Genomic DNA, 22,172 nt, shown 5'->3' on the forward strand with positions numbered 1-22,172 from the left:
TGCTGAGGTTTTGTCCTGGTTCCGCAGTGGTGTGGCCTCAGGCAAGTTATAACTTTTTAAAGTCTAAATTCTAAATGTCACCTACAGATCAGAAGTCTCCTTCTGCCTTTGGCCTCTCATCAGCTGCTTTCTCCATATCCTCTCCTCCCTCCCTTTTTGCAAAGCTAGGGGAGGGCCTGATGCAGAGCTGGCTTCCCTGTGGGAGGACTGGAAGGAACCACACAGCATGGGTACTAATTCCATGAATCCACACTGGTAATCAGAAACTAGGCCCGCCTTGGTGTTTAGAAACTAATGCTGTATTCTATTTCTTCAGATAAGCCAGTTTTGAAAAACAAGGCTTGAATATTTGGCAGGACAAGAAGCTAGTACCAAACACAGTTTGTTGCCAGCAAGGATGTCAATTTATCAAATTTAAAGGGTATAACCTAGGACCCTTGGTTAGGTGTACTTTCTTATTTGATTAGGATGGCATACATGCTGATAGATCTCTTTCCAGCTCAGTAATCTCCATGCAGTATAGAATTTCAAGCTGCTATTGTTTATTTCCTATGTATTATGTCTAAATATTTCATGGTAAATGAAGAAGAGTGATTGTCTTCAAACTGGAATACTTCTTCAGAAGAAACCCAAAAAGGTGACTCCTCCATCTTTCTCATTCTTGGATCCTAAAGTATCTTTAGCAAATGAAGCCCAGTTTCATAACCAAAGAGGTGACTTGCAGTGTGAAACTTGCAATGGTCTCCCTGTATGTTAATTTCTCTATCTCTAGGATGGCCTCTGTGGTTCTTACTAACCTCAGAGTGGTATCATGAAGTCACTGAAATGATACTGGAAGAAAACAAGAGTGATGAATCTTCTAGGGTGACAAATCTATATTTTCTTCAAATTCTTCATTTTGCAATAAAAACCTTTTTCAGAAAAGAATGTTTACATTGGATATATCTACACCTGATTTGACAATTCCAAACTACACTCCAACCACCCACTTCTGAATGAGAAAAAAAAAAATCAGAAGCCTGCAATTGTGTAACATGCAAATCTTTTCTGGACAAGGGCCCATCACTGTGGTTTGGCAACACAACCAGCACATCTCTTTTCTCATCTCTTGAAAAAAACCAACAGAGAAAAACGTACCTTGAGAATAAAGGTAATGATTAATCTATCAGGTACAAAAAGGATCATTTTGGGGATTTCAGGTTCTAAGTCGCGGATTCAAACAAATAGCAGCGAACTAGGGAATGACAGTTCCACCAGAAGACGATTAAGCCACAGCCTCTAATTGGAACGGCATTTGTACGTCAGAGACTCTCACCAGACATCTCCAGGAATCTGTGAGCCACTGTCAAAACGTCCATTTTCATGTGGCTGTGAAAGTGAGGACCACAACAGGTAGGCATTGGCGGAAACAGGAGTCCTCAGAGAAGCCCCAAGATGCAGCCAGAGAAAGCAGAAAAGGGGAAAAGCTTCAAGCAGAGACTGGTCTTGAAGAGCAGCTTAGCGAAAGAAACCCTCTCTGAGTTCTTGGGCACGTTCATCATGATTGTAAGTAGTTCCTGATTTCCTCGATTCAGACCCAATACTGCCTCCCTAGCTGCCAGGCTGGTAGTGGAGAGTTCTGTTCGGTTTGTTTTCTTTAAGTCAATTATCAGATTCATCTCTTCCAGGAAGCAACAAGTTACTAAAGGCTGTTTGACTATTTAGTAGGTTGTGATATTAAGTTTTCAATTACCCATTGCATTTGTCCACAAAAGTTGACGGAAACGGAAGAGAGGGAGTGTGTGAAGTGCCTTCTTTATTTCAGGTATTTACTTATACTCTAAAATGGCGTTGTGATTTAAGAGGCAGTCATTAGACAATGTTTTCATTGATTAACTGATTTGTACACTGCTTGCTTCCTCTAAGCATTGGGGTGACTTGGTCACCTGGAATAAGCATCAATAGTCAATAAACATGGTTGGCAAAAATATGTATATGGATGGCAAGAGACATGCCAGTATGACAAGTGCTTGACAAGTATTGTGCTGTCAGATCACTTGATTTGTAAGAAATTAAAAATTGCACTAGGTAGAAATAGTGTGCCAGGCAATAGTCCAGCTTAGTTTTGTATCATTTTTTGTCTCTATTTAAAGTAAAGTAATCTCTAAAGATCTTTGGAGATTTACAAGACAATTACAAGAAACTTCTAGATATAAACGAGGGATGACTTCTAAGAACCTCTTGAGGATTGCCCAGAGATTTACTCAGCTATTAACAAGAGACTGGAAAGTTTACTTAAGTAGTCTGGGCTTTCATTTTGCTGCACGTTCTAGCATTCTCTGTATCCTGAAGTTTTACCTGGAGCCAGACCATTTGTGAATAGAAATGTATTATCATGTGGCAACTATTGATTTCAACTGGTTTTTTTTTTTTTTTTAATCCTACTTAAGGATTTCCTACTCCAGGTATAAATAATTTCATTTTCCTTAAAGTTATAGAGAGTAGCCCATAAACTCTGTGCATTAAAAGTTCTTTGCTTTTGGGCAAATACATAATAATTTAGAAGAATAAGCTCAGAATGCATCAGCTAAGCCAAGATTGAGAAACAAATGTGAACTCAAAATATTGAACTAGTGTAACGTGAAGAGACAGTCATAAATTTTCTGGTCTCTGAGAGACACATTAGACCAGATTCGTTAAAGTATTTTCAGGGAGCTATGGACAATTTCTTGCACTCCTCATCTTCCCTTGGCATTCATTGTTGGCTGCTCTGACCACACTCACTGTCATAATGTAGTAAGAGGAGTTAGAAGGAAAAGAGAGAAGATAAAAGTCAATGATTCTTATGATTCCCAGTCACTGCTTACTGGAAAATCTTTCTTAGGGAGACTGAGACCCCTCTGTCATGTTACCTGACAATCTGGCCCCAAAGAGGAAAGCAGTTGTCAGTACAGACTGGTTACAGCCTCACAGTGACGAGTGTGTCAGAAAAGTGAAGCAAATTCAGTTACAATTCTTAGTGCTCTGCGGAAAACAGAGGAGGAAGTGAACTACATATCCTTTTTTTTTTTTTTTTTTTTTTTTGCAACCAAAAAGTTTAAAACCTTCTTTATTTCTTAAGAAAAACCTGTTTCATAATCTCATGCTTTCTGCATTGTAAGTGAAAGTTGCTTTCAGCAGTTCACTGCTCAACTGGTCTTGTGTCTTCCCCACTACACAAGGTGGGGGTTTAATAAAGAACATCTTGATATTGTCTGTTGAAAAATTAAACCTTATATCTTCTGGATAAAGCCAGTCATTTCCTGAAATATTTAATTTCCATTTATACCATACGTTTATTTTCTAAAGTGAACCCTAATAAAATCTGCAACCTTGATTATCATCTTCAGTTTTGTTGGAGCTTGGGGGGATGTATAAACAAAAAGTTCCTGCACAAACACAATTTTTTTAAACCAAGAAATCTACATGGTTTTGCTCAAAGTTTATCCAAAGTAATTGTTTCCGCTTTATTAGAGAATGTGCATTGTGCCTTGTATTTTCTAGTAAAAAGCTTTGTGTATTGATAAGGCAAAGGGGAAGGGGAGCATTAAAAAGATGGCAGAGGATATGAAGGACTCAGTCCTTTAAACATGTGAGATCGGTTTTTTCCCTCGACCTTGGGAGTCTGGTGCGATTTTTTTCCCTTCTTTCAAAAACTGCTCTTACGGGGAGCATCTCAAACTAATCCACACCATGGTATAAATTAGGGGTCCCCAACCTATAGGCCACAGACTGGTACAGGTGATCCCTGGTGCCAAAAGATCGGGAGCAGTTGGTGTAAAGGATTGATAAGGCCTACTGGTAGCATTAAGAGAAAAGAAGGTCCATGAAAAATTCTTTATAAACTACAATTAAAACCAACAACAATTAAGTCATAAGCCAAAAAGCTAGCTCTAATGTGGGCTTTTAGTCATCGGGATAGGTAGGCCTTTCACCTTTACTAGTGTCGGGGGAAAGTTTGCAACTGCAAAACGCTGATCTCTTCCTTAGGCTGAACTTCACAGATTCTCTAGTCATGTCTAGTCATTTCTCACAGGAACTATGCTCACTCCTACTACTTTATATGTTCTCCTCTCTCTTCAAACTTTTCAGGATTCTTTGATACAGAGCTCATCTTACTTAAGATGCTGAAGTGACAACCCAGCAAGCAGCCCCATTTCCTCCTAAGGTGGAAGGACAGGCTTCCAGGGCTAGACTTTTGAGTAGATAACATACTGTGCAGACAGACAGATCCTAAATTCTTTTCTCATCCTGTCAAACTTCCACATTAGAGGTCTAACTTTTAGCATCTCTTAGAATGGAAAAAAATGCAAGTACTTCTGCTAAAAGTAGTACCCTTGATCTTTACCTTGAGTGCCCTGAAGGAAATAGAAAGAAAGTATCCTGGAACACAGACTATGGAGGAAATAGGGGAGTGGGCAGTACAGGAAGGAGGAAGGAAGGACGGGGATGGTTGATTGTGTGTGAGAAATTTCAGATACTGCAGTGTTCCCTTCTTCCTGCTCCTACCTTCTGCCAGGACTGGGTGAGAAAGTGTCCCTCCTTGCTGGGGTCACAGAGTTTGTCACGCCATTTTGAGAGGATTCTCAATCAGATATGCTGGTTATAGACACCCTAGGGCTAAAATTATTATTACAAAGTTTGTTCAGATCTTGAAGTAGGTCTATTCTATCTTAGGGAGCATTTGAGACAAAAGAATCTATGGTCAGGATTTAGAGTGAAATCAGAAAGTTCGTAAGCCAAATTAAAGGAGACATTCACTTTGCAGGGCAGAATCCAGGACAATTTTGGTCTAATACATTATTTGGAATGCCCAGGTACTGGCAGGAGAGCTCTGAGATAAGGGTGGGCAGATATCACTGGCCCTTTTTATTGGTGGAGAAGCTGAGCAGAGGCTGATGTAATCATGCATCCCAGGAATCAGCCCAGAGCCCAGTTGACCTGCCCTGGGCACACACTCACCCTTGGACTTCCACTGTGCTCTTCCCTCGAGCAGCACAGAGTATTCACTCATCCAAATTCTTGTTTCTGTTTATATGTTTCCTGAAGAGAGAGAAAGGAGAGCGATCAACTGTGTTTTGCCAGATGGAGAGACAAGTGTAACATAATTAAGAGACTTATCAGCCCTTGAATGAAAGAGCTGGGCTTGTTATCTTGACTCCAGTCATTTCCTAATACCATCATTTGATGAGAATTAACTCCTTTCATGTGAAAGCCCAAGAAAACTTGACAAATTTTACAGCCTAAAATACAATAGCAGGGTCAAAAGATGATTTTATAGAACAGACGTGATGGTGGTAGGGACATTTTGTAGAAGATCTGCTAGCAGAGTCTTGGGATCTCTTCACCACCTACAAACACATTCAAACCTCAAGTAACACCAGGATTCTGAGGTGGCTCAGTGATGTCTTCACAGCTCTGATAAACTCACTGACCAAGCATTGCACTGTATTTTTCCTCTAGTATTTCTGTTTTCTAGCTTCTCCTCAAGACCACTCTTTTGGTTCAGAGCAAAGGACCTACAGGAAAGTGGGCCTCAAGAGATCCCATAACTTCTCTCTCTTGCTTTCTGGCTCAACAGCCACCTGTTCTTTCTCTGTTTCCTCCATGCTTGGTTCTTCTAGCTTGCTATTTTACAAAACCATCCGTCTCTCCAAGTCTAGGGTGCCCAGGACTGAGGGTCACACAGAGTTAGAGCTGTCAGTTGGCCAATAGATAATAGATCAGAAGCCCCTGCTGACAGCAGTACCCTGGATGATTCTGTCTGTGGGTGGTTTGTCTGTCCACGTCGTGCAGGTATCCACCATCCTCGGGCCCTCACTCAGAAGCTTTGGAATAAGATGGCCTCTGTTGCCTGACCCTTGCATCTTTCAGATGAGAGAACAGACACCCACAGTCTTGCAGAATTTTATCAAAAGCTCTTTCCACCACAGCAGAACATTAGAGGATGTCTACAGTCAGTTTCACCTCCCTCTTGTTATTATGATTTATGTTCAATGCTCAGTCCTTCAAGGATTGGTACTTCTGTACTTGGGAGTTCTGTCCCTTTAAGAATGTCTGAGGTTCTAAATCAATGTGCAGAAGTGCTCAACACTGAGGATTCTCCTCAGATCCTTACCTTGAAGCAAGAGTTTAAAGACCCGAGACTCTCTCCTGTCAAGTATGATGACAAGGAAAAGAGAGGGCAAAGAAGGTTAACACTGAGCATACTCTACTACCCCAGACACTTTGATCCTTAAACTAAATCTAAACTAAATCTAATGAGATAAAGATATTGCTCTCATTTTATAGATGAGGAAATTAGGACTTAGTATGGTTAAGTGACTTGACCACAAGCAAGTGTGTGATGGAGCTGGGATTAGAATCAAATCTCTCCAGTTTCTCTTAACCATGCTGCAGTTAACATTCTAATATATGCTTTTGAACTTTTACTACAGTTGTCTATAAGTATATTATAGTTTTATATGTTTAAAAATTTACAGATATAGCTTCATAGCTTGTACACCTCCTCCAGTCTGAGACTTTTCCCCAGAGACACTTTCTGAAATTTATTAATTTGGGAACATGTATGGCTGGCTTATGTATCCATCGCCTTCTCGCTATTGATTACAATTACCAAGACTGCTGCATTGAACATCTTGGTACGTGTCTCCCTGTACACATGTTCAAGAGTTTCTCTGGAGTATATACCTAGAAGAGGACCTGGTGGTCCTAGGGTATGTGTGTTCTCAACTTTATGTGAATTATAAAATCGCTCTCCAGAGTGATTTCAAAGTTGTACTTCCAGCAGCGACATGAGTTCCCATTTAGCATATACTCAACCTCCCTTGATATCATCCAACTTTTATATGTTGCTAATTTGACAGATAGAAAAATGGAATTTCACTAGTAATTGTACTCAATTCCAGTGCAGTGATTATCTTTTCGTATATTTACTAAATGTTTAGGTGCCTCTTTTGTAAATTGCCTGATTAAAGCCTCTGCACATTTCTCTTTGGGATACTTTACTTTTTCTTAATTGTTATAGGATATTTGTATTTATTTTAAATCCATACATTAAAGTATTTTGTGTTTTCTTATTGACTTTTAATATTTTGCTTTTCATATTTGTGTCTTTAAATAATTAGAATGCATTTGGTGTATGATGTGGGATTGGGGCCTATTATCTATGTCTGGAAGGATAGACAATTGTCCCAGGACCAATTTTGACAGTCTATCTTTTCTCCACTGATTGTGATGACATTCCTATCATATACCTGTTCACACGTGTATGTGGTTCTGTATCTGGACTACTCAGAGCCATTGTTCTGTTTGTCCAAATTTGCACTACCTCATATATCATTTTTTTGTTGTTGAGAACATTGTTTGTTGTTGTTGTTCTCTTTCTACTTTTATTACCAAGGTTATATTAGACTCATGAAATGAATCAAAATTTTCCCTTTTTTTTCTATTTTCTGGAGCACTTTGTGTAAAATGGGGGTTATCTATTTCTTGAAGATTACTCAGCATGTGCATGAAAAAAGAGAGGGATGGACAGATGACAAGAAAAAATTTCTTTAAAAGTTACAGTTCTGGCCAGGCGCAGTGGCTCATGCCTGTAATCCCAGCACTTTGGGAGGCCGAGGCGGGTGGATCAAGAGGTCAGGAGTTCGAGACCAGCTTGGTCAATATGGTGAAACCCCATCTTTACTAAAAATACAAAAATTAGCTGGGCGTGATGGCATGCACCAGTAGTCCTAGCTACTCAGGAGGCTGAGGCAGGAGAATTGCTTGAACCCGGGAGGCGGAGGTTGCAGTGAGCTGAGATTGTGCCACTGCACTCTGGCCTGGGTGATGGAGCAAGGCTCCAACTCAAAAAAAACAAACAAAAAAAATCTCTACTATATCTGAGGTGACATCCTCTTTTCAAATTTTAAAAAGAAGTTAGAAGTTTCTTTGTTTTCCACTTCAGTAATTTCTGCTTTGATCTTCCTTATGTCCTCCTATTGAGTTGATCAGCTTTCTTTATTCTTGCCTTTTCTCCTCTGTGTGCCCTTTCTATTAAAGTATTTACCCTTAGGCTGGGTGCAATGGCTCATGTCTATAATCCCAGCACTTTGGAAGGCTGAGGCGGGTGGATCACCTGAGGTCAGGAGTTCAAAACCAGCCTGGCCAACATGGTGAAACCTGGTCTCTACCAAAAACACAAAAATTAGCCAGGCATAGTGGTGTGCACTTGTAATCCCAGCTACTCAGGAGGCTGAGGCAGGAGAATTGCTTGAACCTGGGAGGTGGAGATTGTGCCAAAGCACTCCAGCCTGGGCAACAAAGCAAGACTTTGTGTCCAAAAAAAAAAAAAATTACATATATATATATATATATATATATATATTTAAGTAAATCAATTTTTCTTCTGAACAACATAGAAACTTTAAAAAAACCTAATTCCAATCAACCACTCCATCTTACATGTCATTGTTGTCTAATAAATTTTTCCCTCATTATTATGGTTATTACTGGTGTTTTAAAATAAATACTTATTTTTATTTGCTTATGTAAAAATGCATTCCTATCATTTACTGGTTTATTTGCTAATCATTACTGCATACACTCACTACTTTCTCTTGGGTTCTATCTCCTTCTTGCAGTTCTTCCTTTAGAACATTTTTCAGGAAGGGTGTGTGACAGATGAACTTTCTCAGTCTTTGTCTGAATGTGTCTATTTTATGCTCAAGGTTGAATGATAAATTAGCTGATACATTTCAGGTTGATAATTATTTTTGCTTGGCATTTTTCAGGTGTCATTCCAATGTCTCTACTATTGCTGCTGACAAGCCTGTTGGTCTCATTATGTTCCTTAGTAATCTGAATTTATCTGGTAACTAATAAGAGTTTTACTTTGTTTTTTATTTTGAAATTTCACCATAATGTGACTAGAGGTGAACTTATTTCTAGTTCTTAACTCATTTTTATCTTCAGTTTAAAGAGTTACAATTTTTACCAATTCTGGAAAATTTTCATCTTTATTACCTTGTCTTTCCCTCAGTCTATTTTCTCCTTTTAGAACTCCTATTGGTATGCATGTTTGACCTTGTCATTTTTTTAAGTCTCAACCATTTTTTTCATATTTCCTCTCTTATTCTCTTAATCCATGCTGAATTTTGTACAGTTGTTTCAAATCTATCTTTCAGTTCACCAATTCCCTATTTGGTTCTATCTAATCTTCTGTTTAACACATTCATTGAGTCTTTAGTTTCATTATGTTTTCATCTCTATATGTTTTGTTTGGTTTTTTTTTTTTTCTTTTTTTAGTTTCTTTTCTTATGTGCTTATTTCTTTCATTTCCTTAACTCACCAAAGCCTAATATATTTATAATATTTTAAACCTGTTCTGTCATCTCGAGTTTTGGGGGAGTGAATCATTCTGCCTATTTTATCTACTGACTCTTATTCATAAAGGATCTTTTCCTTTAGTGTTTTATACATCTGTATTGTAAATTCTTCAGGGAGATTTATTTTTCCCTGTGGGAATTCCACGTGGCCTGAGCTGTGGATTTGTTCTTCCAGAGCAGGTCTGCATTTGTTTCTGCTGGGTTCCCCAGGTATATCGCCAGCCAGAAATGATTACTGTGAAGTGGCAAACTGAAAAGAGAAGCCTGGGGGATGCAGGTGCCTGTTGAAAAGCACTCTCCCAAAAGAACAGCGCTCTGTGCCCTTTCTCCCAAACTGGGACCTGTGACCATGAATGACTGAGAGACCTCGTGCTTCCTACAAACGAGGCCGGCTCTTCTGACATCCTTAGACTTTGAGTCAGTAGCAGCTGAGGGAGAATTTTCCTACAGACTTCCTCCTGTCGGCAATGAACGCGGAGGACCAGGCTCGCCTGGGAAATCTCACAGTTTAAGGCGCTTGGTAGAAAAGTCCGTTCTGAATCATTGATCTAAAGGTTGCAGACTCCTGGAGCCAGACTTGATTCTGCCAAACAGGATTCTGCTTCTGATTGTGAATTTTAATTTTACCCAGAAAACTCACTGTTTTCATTGACTTTCAAAGAGGAAGTATTTTTTTTTCTACTTTCCAGAAGTGGGTTTGGTTAGTTTTTCTTTAGTGACGAAGCCCATTGCAACATGTTCTCATTACATGACAAGAAAGGAAAACATGGTAATGAGAACAGAAGTTGGCCCTTCTTTACTCATCAGCCCCGTGAAAGTGACCTAACAACCCACAGATGGTTCAAATGGCTGAGGCAGTTCAGCCGTGAAGAAATTAGGTGCCCACTATACCTCCAGCAGGCACCTAATTTCATGTCTGGGGCAGGATTGCTGAGTTCACTGAAACTTCTAAGCAAAGCAAATGATTTAAGAGAAACTATGCCAGCAAAGTGTGCCTGCCCTGCCCCCTGCCCTTTTCTCCATCTTGGTATCTTGGCTGATCATGCTAAGATATAAGCCTGGAACAGTCAGTCAAGACCATAAAGGACTTGAGGGCTTAGTCCCTTCTCAGCGCACATGCCTTAGAGTCTGTCTGGAAACTCAAGCTTTGTTATGAGAATACCTCCCAAAAACCCTATGCTTCTATCAACAGGTGATTGGTTAAAGAAATGGGGGTGCATCTATGCAAGACTCCTATTTTGCCATTAAATAGAAGGTTTACATGCTAATATGAAAATACTCTAAGCTACTCAAGTAGAAAAAGCAGGCAGAAATGGTATGTGTTAAATACCCTCACCTGTATAAACACACACACACATACACACACACACAGGCACATGCACATCTTTTTGACAACATACCAGAAAGTATTGATATTAGTTACCTGTGGAGAATAATATTTAAAATCTGGGGTGGGAAGGAAACACATTTCTTATATTCTATTGTATACCCTTTTGAAATTTTAAAAATTGTACATATTCATGTGTATTTTCTTCACCCTCTTCCTCCCCATGAGAGAGTTCACCCAGTAGAGTATGCCTTTTCAAAGCATTTTTTTTAGGGAGTTGCTCAAAATCTGTTCTGAAAAACACTAGCTCCAAAAGATGCAAATAAGAATTAAGTGAAAGAAAATATGCGGTCCTTCCCAAATATGCTTGGGAAACACTGAGTTAAACAAAAATAAGCAGTTTTCTCAACTGCAGGAATTATCAGAGCCTTTAATGTTCTCTATAAATCTCTAAGAGGGGAACAGAATGTAAAGCTGTCTTCAGCTCTACTTAACCACAAACCCCTTTTTTGAGGAGCATCTCATGGGACTAATGATCTGTGAAACATACTTTGAGATTTGCAGACCCTGGAAACACATCAATCCTCAGAACTCCTCCGTCTGCAGAGATCTCCCAGGTTGAGAGTGATAGGAGGTGGCCTTGGCACTGTTGGGCCCTGTGGGTACAGGGAGAACTGTTCTCAGCAACCCCCACTCACACACAGCCCACTCAGAGTCACAGTTATCCTAATGCAAACACACACAACTTAATTAATAAATGCTTCATTCGTTTCTTATTCTGGCCCTTGGGATGGTGATCAACTTCACATCCAGGTCAGCATTTGGGATGAGTTGAGCGATGTGAATGCCTGGCGGGGTCAGAAAAGGAGAGCATTGTTCTTTTCAGCCCAGTAGAGATGGTGGAGTTCAATCACCTCTCCTTTCTGAGCTTTGAGTTGGTTCTTGGTTCTTTTTTCTGCTTGGAGAGCACTGAGGCTGGCCATGTTCCCATTCACCTGGGTCTCACATTGCAGATTCCTCTGTTTTTATGAGCCTGCCCTCTTATTGCCTCTTTTCAAGTACAGCTGGTTCTTGGGTGATTGATCTTATGCTGATATTCTCTCAGGCTGCATGCCACCACATACTTTATTTTTAGCCAGAAAATCCAGGTTTCAGTCTTGGTTCTTTGTGACTATTTTTGTTATGACTGAGAAAGTTTTATTTTGCAATTGGAAAACTAACTGACGGGAAAGCTGTGCATAAATCTGCACTCTGTGCTAATAAAGGAAACAGGCTGACCCACAGAGGCAGCAGCAGTTGTCACAGGAGGAACACTGGGATGGGAATGAAAGAATCTGGCTCCAGATTCAGAAACTGTCACCTATTTGCAATATGTCTTGTATCAAGTCACTCAAACTTTCAGTTTTTAACTGGGGATGAAGTATTGGGAGGACTCACAGAAGTAAAGTGCGTGACAGCGCCTCACCATGGCTAAAATGCCATGTGAATATTTCCTCTTTCACCCATTGCTGGTCAAAATCATGTGCAGTCAAACCTTGGCCCCAGCACTTACCACTTATGGGAATGTGAGAGTAAGTGTTTTAACCTCTCTAAGCTTTGGTTTCCTAGTTTGTAAAATGGAGACAGGAAGAGGGCCTGACTCATAGGTCATTGTGGGGACTGGTGGGCTAATGCATGGAAAGTGCTTAACTCACAAAAACCATTCAATATAGATTAGTTGTTATTGGTATTATTATCTTCATATGTTCAAAAGGCTATAGTCACATAAGCTGAATAGGTGGGAATAAACAGGTGGAGCAGGACGGATGGGAGACTTCTCTAACACACACCTACAGCACAGACTGGAGGGCCTAGGTTTGCAGAGAGTGCCGTGCTGACAGATTGCCATGGATTCTCCTTCCCCTCCAGTTACAACCTTATAGGAGCAGGGAAGCCTCTGGTAAGCCCTAAAGTGACTCCCTTCTCAAGAATGGGGATTGCGTTGTTTGGAAACACTATGGCCACCACCTTAGACAAAGTTTTGCCTATAGGCAGCCCTTCCTTTGATGGTAGCCACAGATTCTTTCTTCAGGAGCTAGGATTGCATCCCAACCCAGGTGTGTTATCACCATGGTATCTGCAAGGCCAGGAAATCGCTGGCACCAAAAGCTTAATGGTTTCATCTTCCCAGACCTTAAGACAGGAGTCAACAGCTCCAAAGCTAAGTGAGACCGAACAGACAACACATATGAGTGATGTGGGCATAGTGGGGTTGCGGGGAAATGGATAGCGTATGCCCTGTCTCACAGGGGCATTTGCCATTCAGACCCTCTCCACTGTGGCCTTACCCCATTCTTGCATCAGGAGTTTCAATTACTTGAGCTCAAGTAGTTGCCATCGCAATTACCTTGGGCATATACTTCACCCTCCTACAAGTTTCAGAATATTTCAAGACCCCTTTTACTGTCTCTGATGGAATTTATGGCTCAACATTCTTTATAGCCACAGGCTTTCATGGACTTCACGTCATTACTGGGTCAACATTTCTCACTATCTGCCTCCTCTGCCAATTAAAATTTCACTTTACATCTAACCACCACTTTGGCTTTGAAGCCGCTGCCTGATATTGACACTTCATAGATGTAGTATGACTATTCTTATATGTTTCTATCTACTGAGGAGGATCCTACTCTTTCAGTATAAGCATTACCATTGACTTCCAATCAATAAACTTCAATAATATTCGAAAAAGAGTAATTAGCCTAGTAACTCTAGCCCTAGTAACCAACACCTTACTGGCCCTATTACTAATAGCAATTACATTTTGACTCCTACAACTTAATATTTATATAGAAAAATCCAGTCCTTATGAATGTGGATTCGACTCATCAACCTCTGGCCACCTCCCCTTCTCCATAAAATTTTTCCCAGTAGTCACCACATTTCTTCTGCTCAGCTTAGAAATTGCTCTATTACTGCCCCTGCCATGAGCCCTTCAAACAAACAACCTGACACTAATAATCAGCACAGCCCTTATACTAATTAGCATTTTAATCCTAGGCTTGACTTATGAATGAACCCAAAAAGGATTTGACTGAATTGAATTGGTAGATAGTTTAAGTTAAAATAAATGATTTTGACACATTAGATTATGATAGACCATATTTACCAAATGCCCCTTATTTATATCAATATTATATTAGCATACACCATAGCACTGTTGGGAATATTAGCTTATCGATCCCACTTATCATCATCCCTATTATTCCTAGAAGGTATAATATTATCAGTATTCATTATAATGACTCTAACTTTAAATATACATTTCACTCTAGCTTCCATAATACCCATTATCCTCCTAGTATTTGCTGCCTGCAAAGCCACAGTGTGCCTTGCCTTACTAGTTTCAATCTCCAACACATACAGCCTAGATTATGCACAAAATCTAAATTTACTTCAATGCTAAAAGTTACTATTCCAACAATTATACTGTTACCAATAACATGACTCTGTAATGACTCTATAATGTAAATAAACATAACTATCCACAGCCTATTCATCAGCCTCATTACTCTACTACATCTTACCCAATTAAATGATAATTCATCTAACTTCTCACTAACTTTCTCCTCTGACCCACTAACATTGCCCCTTCTAATCTTAACAACCTGACTACCACCTCTTACAATTCTAGCAAGCCAACATCACCTTTCCAATGAGTGACCCCCCTGGAAAAAACTCTATAATAGTTCTCTTCCCCTACTTATGACACTTGTCCATACTCAAAATACCTTGGGTTCACTAAACATAATAATAATAATAATAATAATAATAATAATAATAATAATAATATTTACCATCCAAGAACTATTAACTTCCTGATCTAATAATCTTATAGGACTAGCATGTATTATGACTTTTATAGTAAAAATACCTCTATATGGACTTTACCTATAACTCCTCAAAGCCCATGTGGAAGCCCCTATTGCTAGCTCAATAGTACTTGCAGAGGTACTCCTAAAGCTAGATGGCTACGGTATTATATGGCTTACCCTTATCCTCAACCCCATAACAGAATATACAGCCTACCCCTTCCTCATACTATCCTTATGGGAAATAGTTATGACAAGCTCTATTTGTCTACGACAAACAGACTTAAAATCACTTATCGCATATTCCTCCGTAAGCCATACAGCACTTGTTATTATGGCTATTCTCATTCGAACCCCTTGAAGCTTTACAGATGCAGTCACCCTTATAATTGCCCATGGAGTCACTTCATCTTTACTATTCTGCCTAGCAAATTTGATCTACGAGCGAGTCCATAGCTGAATTATATTACTTATCTGAGGCCTTCAAACACTGCTTCCACTAATAGCCTCTTGATGACTTTTAGCAAGTCTTACTAACCTTGCCTTTCCCCCTACTATTAACTTAATAGAACTCTTCATCACTATGGCTTTACTCTTTTGATCAAACATTATGCTTATAGGACTTAATATACTAATTACAGATCTTTACTCCCTACATATACTAATCACAACACAACGAGGGACACTTGTATATTACATTAACAGTATTAAACCCTCGTTCACACAAGAAAATACATTCATACTTATATACCTTGCAACTATCTTTCTATTATCCTTAAACCCTAAGATTATTATGGGGTTTGCATACTGTAAATATAGTTTAACCAAAACATTAGATTGTGGATCTAAAAATAGAAGCCTGCAACTTCTTATCTACCGAGAAAGTATGCAAGAACTGCTAACTCATGCTCCCATCCCTAATAACACGGCTTTCTCAACTTTTAAAGGATAAGAGCTATTCATTGGTCTTAGGAACCAAAAATATTGCTGCAACTCCAAGTACAAGTAATAAACATGTATTATACCACTATTATAAAAACACTAATTCCCTTAATCTTACCAGTTATTACTACCTTAGCCAACCCCTGCAAGAAAGATTGAGACCTATACTATGTAAAAATATCTATCGTATGTGTCTTTATTAGCAGCCTCATTCCTGCAACAATATACATATTCATAGATCAAGAAATAATTATCTCAAACTGACATTGAATAACAATTCAAACTCTTCAACTCTCACTAAGCTTCAAACTACTTTTCCACAATATTTATCCCAGTAGCACTGTTTGTTACCTGATCTATCACAGAGTTCTCAATATGATATATAAATTCAGACCCTAATATTAATCAATTTTTCAAGTATTTACTCATTTTCCTCACCACAATATTAATTCTAGTTACCGCCAATAACCTCTTCCAACTTTTTATCGGATGAGAAGGTGTGGGAATTATGTCTTTTTCACTAATTGGCTGATGATACAGCCGAGCAGATGCCAGTACAGGAGCCCTCCAAACAGTCCTGCATAAACGATTGGCGATATTGGCTTCATTTTAGCTATAGCATGGTTCCTCTTATTTTCCAACACATGAGAGCTTCATCAAATATTTCTTCTAAATCTTACCCCCAATTCCTTTCCACTAATTAGTGTTCTCCTAGCAGCAGCAGGAAAGTCAGCTCAATTTGGCCTTCATCCCTGACTTCCTTCTGCTATAGAAGGCCCAACCCCAGTTTTAGCCCTATTCCACTCTAGCACTATAGTTGTAGCAGTTTTTCTACTTATCTGCTTCTACCCTTTAATAGAAAATAATATATGAATCCAAACCTTTACATTATGTGTAGAGACATGACCACCTTATTTACAGCAATTTGTGCTCTAACACAAAATGACATCCAAAAAAAAAAAAAAAAATTATAGCATTCTCCACCTCAAGCCAACTAAGCCTTATAATAGTCACAATTGGTATTAATCAATCACACCTAGCATTTCTTTATATCCGCACCCATGTCTTTTTATTTTTTATTTTTATTTTTTATTATACTTTAAGTTCTAGGGTACATGTGCATAACACGCAGGTTTGTTTGTATGTATACTTGTGCCATGTTGGTGTGCTGCACCCATCAACTCGTCAGCACCCATCAATTCGTCATTTATATCAAGTATAACCCCCAATGCAATCCCTCCCCCTCCCCCCTCCCCATGATAGGCCCCAGTGTGTGCTGTTCCCCTTCCCGAGTCCAAGTGATCTCATTGTTCAGGTCCCACCCATGAGTGAGAACATGCGGTGTTTGGTTTTCTGTTCTTGTGATAGTTTGCTAAGAATGATGGTTTCCAGCTGCATCCATGTCCCTACAAAGGACGCAAACTCATCCTTTTTTATGGCTGCATAATATTCCATGGTGTATATGTGCCACATTTTCTTAATCCAGTCTGTCACAGATGGACCTTTGGGCTGATTCCAAGTCTTTGCTATTGTGAATAGTGCCGCAATAAACATACGTGTGCATGTGTCTTTATAGCAGCATGATTTATAATCCTTTGGGTATATACCCAGTAGTGGGATGGCTGGGTCATATGGTACATCTAGTTCTAGATCCTTGAGGAATCGCCATACTGTTTTCCATAATGGTTGAACTAGTTTACAATCCCACCAACAGTGTAAAAGTGTTCCTATTTCTCCACATCCTCTCCAGCACCTGTTGTTTCCTGACTTTTTAATGATTGCCATTCTAACTGGTGTGAGATGGTATCTCACTGTGGTTTTGATTTGCATCTCTCTGATGGCGAGTGATGATGAGCATTTTTTCATGTGTCTGTTGGCTGTATGAATGTCTTCTTTTGAGAAATGTCTGTTCATATCCTTTGCCCACTTTTTGATGGGGTTGTTTGTTTTTTTCTTGTAAATTTGTTTGAGTTCTTTGTAGAGTCTGGATATTAGCCCTTTGTCAGATGAGTAGATTGCAAAAATTTTCTCCCATTCTGTAGGTTGCCTGTTCACTCTGATGGTAGTTTCTTTTGCTGTGCAGAAGCTCTTTAGTTTAATTAGATCCCATTTGTCAATTTTGGCTTTTGCTGCCATTGCTTTTGGTGTTTTAGACATGAAGTCCTTGCCCATGCCTATGTCCTGAATAGTACTACCTAGGTTTTCTTCTAGGGTTTTTATGGTATTAGGTCTAACATTTAAGTCTCTAGTCCATCTTGAATTAATTTTCGTATAAGGAGTAAGGAAAGGATCCAGTTTCAGCTTTCTACTTATGGCTAGCCAATTTTCCCAGCACCGTTTATTAAATAGGGAATCTTTTCCCCATTTCTTGTTTCTCTCAGGTATGTCGAAGATCAGATGGCTGTAGATGTGTGGTATTATTTCTGAGGACTCTGTTCTGTTCCATTGGTCTATATCTCTGTTTTGGTACCAGTACCATGCTGTTTTGGTTACTGTAGCCTTGTAGTATAGTTTGAAGTCAGGTAGCGTGATGCCTCCAGCTTTGTTCTTATGACATAGGATTGTCTTGGCAATGCGGGCTCTTTTTTGGTCCCATATGAACTTTAAAGCAGTTTTTTCCAATTCTGTGAAGAAACTCATTGGTAGCTTGATGGGGATGGCATTGAATCTATAAATAACCTTGGGCAGTATGGCCATTTTCACGATATTGATTCTTCCTATCTATGAGCATGGTATGTTCTTCCATTTGTTAGTGTCCTCTTTGATTTCACTGAGCAGTGGTTTGTAGTTCTCCTTGAAGAGGTCCTTTACATCCCTTGTAAGTTGGATTCCTAGGTATTTTATTCTCTTTGAAGCAATTGTGAATGGAAGTTCATTCATGATTTGGCTCTCCGTTTGTCTGTTACTGGTGTATAAGAATGCTTGTGATTTTTGCACATTAATTTTGTATCCTGAGACTTTGCTGAAGTTGCTTATCAGCTTAAGGAGATTTTGGGCTGAGACAATGGGGTTTTCTAAATATACAATCATGTCATCTGCAAACAGGGACAATTTGACTTCCTCTTTTCCTAACTGGATACCCTTGATTTCTTTCTCTTTCCTGATTGCCCTAGCCAGAACTTCCAACACTATGTTGAATAGGAGTGGTGAGAGAGGGCATCCCTGTCTTGTGCCAGTTTTCAAAGGGAATTTTTCCAGTTTTGGCCCATTCAGTATGATATTGGCTGTGGGTTTGTCATAAATAGCTCTTATTATTTTGAGGTACGTTCCATCAATACCGAATTTATTGAGCGTTTTTAGCATGAAGGTCTGTTGAATTTTGTCAAAAGCCTTTTCTGCATCTATTGAGATAATCATGTAGTTCTTGTCTTTGGTTCTGTTTATATGCTGGATTACGTTTATTGATTTGCGAATGTTGAACCAGCCTTGCATCCCAGGGATGAAGCCCACTTGGTCATGGTGGATAAGCTTTTTGATGTGCTGCTGAATCCGGTTTGCCAGTATTTTATTGAGGATTTTTGCATCGATATTCATCAGGGATATTGGTCTAAAATTTTCTTTTTTTGTTGTGTCTCTGCCAGGCTTTGGTATGAGGATGATGTTGGCCTCATAAAATGAGTTAGGGAGGATTCCCTCTTTTTCTATTGATTGGAATAGTTTCAGAAGGAATGGTACCAGCTCCTCCTTGTACCTCTGGTAGAATTCAGCTGTGAATCCATCTGGTCCTGGACTTTTTTTGGTTGGTAGGCTATTAATTATTGCCTCAATTTCAGAGCCTGCTATTGGTCTATTCAGGGATTCAACTTCTTCCTGGTTTAGCCTTGGGAGAGTGTAAGTGTCCAGGAAATTATCCATTTCCTCTAGATTTTCTAGTTGATTTGCATAGAGGTGTTTATAGTATTCTCTGATGGTAGTTTGTATTTCTGTGGGGTCGGTGGTGATATCCCCTTTATCATTTTTTATTGCATCTATTTGATTCTTCTCTCTTTTCTTCTTTATTAGTCTTGCTAGCGGTCTGTCAATTTTGTTCATTTTTTCAAAAAACCAACTCCTGGATTCATTGATTTTTTGGAGGGTTTTTTGTGTCTCTATCTCCTTCAGTTCTGCTCTGATCTTACTTATTTCTTGCCTTCTGCTAGCTTTTGAATGTGTTTGCTCTTGCTTCTCCAGTTCTTTTAATTGTGATGTTAGAGTGTCCATTTTAGATCTTTCCAGCTTTCTCTTGTGGGCATTTAGTGCTATAAATTTCCCTCTACACACTGCTTTAAATGTGTCCCAGAGATTCTGGTATGTTGTATCTTTGTTCCCATTGGTTTCAAAGAACATCTTTATTTCTGCCTTCATTTCGTTATGTACCCAGTAGTCATTCAGGAGCAGATTGTTCAGTTTCCATGTAGTTGAGCGGTTTTGATTGAGTTTCTTAGTCCTGAGTTCTAGTTTGATTGCACTGTGGTCTGAGAGACAGTTTGTTATAATTTCTGTTCTTTTACATTTGCTGAGGAGTGCTTTACTTCCAATTATGTGGTCAATTTTGGAATAAGTGCAATGTGGTGCTGAGAAGAATGTATATTCTGTTGATTTGGGGTGGAGAGTTCTATAGATGTCTATTAGGTCTGCTTGGTGCAGAGATGAGTTCAATTCCTGGATATCCTTGTTAACTTTCTGTCTCATTGATCTGTCTAATGTTGACAGTGGAGTGTTGAAGTCTCCCATTATTATTGTATGGGAGTCTAAGTCTCTTTGTAAGTCTCTAAGGACTTGCTTTATGAATCTGGGTGCTCCTGTATTGGGTGCATATATATTTAGGATAATTAGCGCTTCGTGTTGAATTGATCCCTTTACCATTATGTAATGGCCTTCTTTGTCTCTTTTGATCATTGATGGTTTAAAGTCTATTTTATCAGAGACTAGGATTGCCACCCCTGCTTTTTTTTGTTCTCCATTTGCTTGGTAGATCTTCCTCCATCCCTTTATTTTGAGCCTATGTATGTCTCTGCATGTGAGATGGGTCTCCTGAATACAGCAGACTGATGGATCTTGACTCTTTATCCAGTTTGCCAGTCTGTGTCTTTTAATTGGAGCATTTAGTCCATTTACATTTAAGGTTAATATTGTTATGTGTGAACTTGATCCTGCCATTATGATATTAACTGGTTATTTTGCTCGTTAGTTGATGCAGTTTCTTCCTAGCCTCGATGGTCTTTACATTTTGGCATGTTTTTGCAATGGCTGGTACCGTTTGTTTCTTTCCATGTTTAGGGCTTCCTTCAGGGTCTCTTGTAAGGCAGGCCTGGTGGTGACAAAATCTCTAAGCATTTGCTTATCTGTAAAGGATTTTATTTCTCCTTCACTTATGAAACTTAGTTTGGCTGGATATGAAATTCTGGGTTGAAAATTCTTTTCTTTAAGAACGTTGAATATTGGCCCCCACTCTCTTCTGGCTTGTAGAGTTTCTGCCGAGAGGTCTGCTGTTAGTCTGATAGGCTTCCCTTTGTGGGTAACCCGACCTTTCTCTCTGGCTGCCCTTAAGATTTTTTCCTTCATTTCAACTTTGGTGAATCTGGCAATTATGTGTCTTGGAGTTGCTCTTCTTGAGGAGTATCTTTGTGGTGTTCTCTGTATTTCCTGAATTTGAATGTTGGCCTGCCCTACTAGGTTGGGGAAGTCCTCCTGGATGATATCCTGAAGAGTGTTTTCCAACTTGGTTCCATTTTCCCCCTCACTTTCAGGCACCCCAATCAGACGTAGATTTGGTCTTTTTACATAATCCCATACTTCTTGCAGGCTTTGTTCATTTCTTTTTCTTCTTTTTTCTTTTGGTTTCTCTTCTCACTTCATGTCATTCGTTTGATCCTCAATCGCTGATACTCTTTCTTCCAGTTGATCGAGTCGGTTACTGAAGCTTGTGGATTTGTCACGTATTTCTCGTGTCATGGTTTTCATCTCTGTCATTTCATTTATGACCTTCTCTGCATTAATTATTCTAGCTATCAATTCTTCCACTCTTTTTTCAAGATTTTTAGTTTCTTTGCGCTGGGTACGTAATTCCTCCTTTAGCTCTGAGAAGTTTGATGGACTGAAGCCTTCTTCTCTCATTTCGTCAAAGTCATTCTCTGACCAGCTTTGATCCATTGCTGGTGATGAGCTGCGCTCCTTTGCAGGGGGAGATGCGCTCTCATTTCTTGAATGTCCAGTTTTTCTGCCCTGCTTTTTCCCCATCTTCGTGGTTTTATCTGCCTTTGGTCTTTGATGATGGTGACGTACTGATGGGGTTTTGGTATAGGTGTTCTTCCTGTTTGATAGTTTTCCTTCTAATAGTCAGGACCCTCAGCTGTAGGTCTGTTGGAGATTGCTTGAGGTCCACTCCAGACCCTGTTTGCCTGGGTATCAGCAGCAGAGGTTGCAGAAGATAGAATATTGCTGAACAGCGAGTGTACCTGTCTGATTCTTACTTTGGAAGCTTCCTCTCAGGGGTGTACTCCACCCTGTGAGGTGTGGGGTGTCAGACTGCCCCTATTGGGGGATGTCTCCCAGTTAGGCTACTCAGGGTCAGGGACCCACTTGAGCAGGCAGTCTGTCCCTTCTCAGATCTCAACCTCTGTGTTGGGGGATCCACTGCTCTCTTCAAAGCTGTCAGACAGAGTCGTTTGCATCTGCACAGGC

At 39.5% G+C, this 22,172-nt stretch overlaps 1 protein-coding gene across 3 annotated transcripts in view; it reads left to right on the top strand.

The window, feature by feature from the left end:
- Nucleotides 1–1,044: 1,044 nt before the first annotated feature.
- Nucleotides 1,045–22,172, top strand: part of AQP9 (aquaporin 9) — a 55,278-nt gene continuing 34,150 nt past the window's right edge. For 2 of the 3 annotated variants that reach the window (XM_030930407.1, XM_010374259.2), the window contains exon 1: nt 1,065–1,545. In XM_030930407.1, the coding sequence (XP_030786267.1) occupies nt 1,435–1,545 (111 nt within the window). In that variant the 5' untranslated portion in view covers nt 1,065–1,434. Of the gene's footprint in view, nt 1,546–22,172 lie in introns of all 3 variants that reach the window. The other variant, XM_030930406.1, reaches the window with a different exon arrangement.

This window comes from Rhinopithecus roxellana, chromosome 5, assembly GCF_007565055.1.
Source record: "Rhinopithecus roxellana isolate Shanxi Qingling chromosome 5, ASM756505v1, whole genome shotgun sequence".
Classification (NCBI taxonomy): Eukaryota; Metazoa; Chordata; class Mammalia; order Primates; family Cercopithecidae; genus Rhinopithecus; species Rhinopithecus roxellana.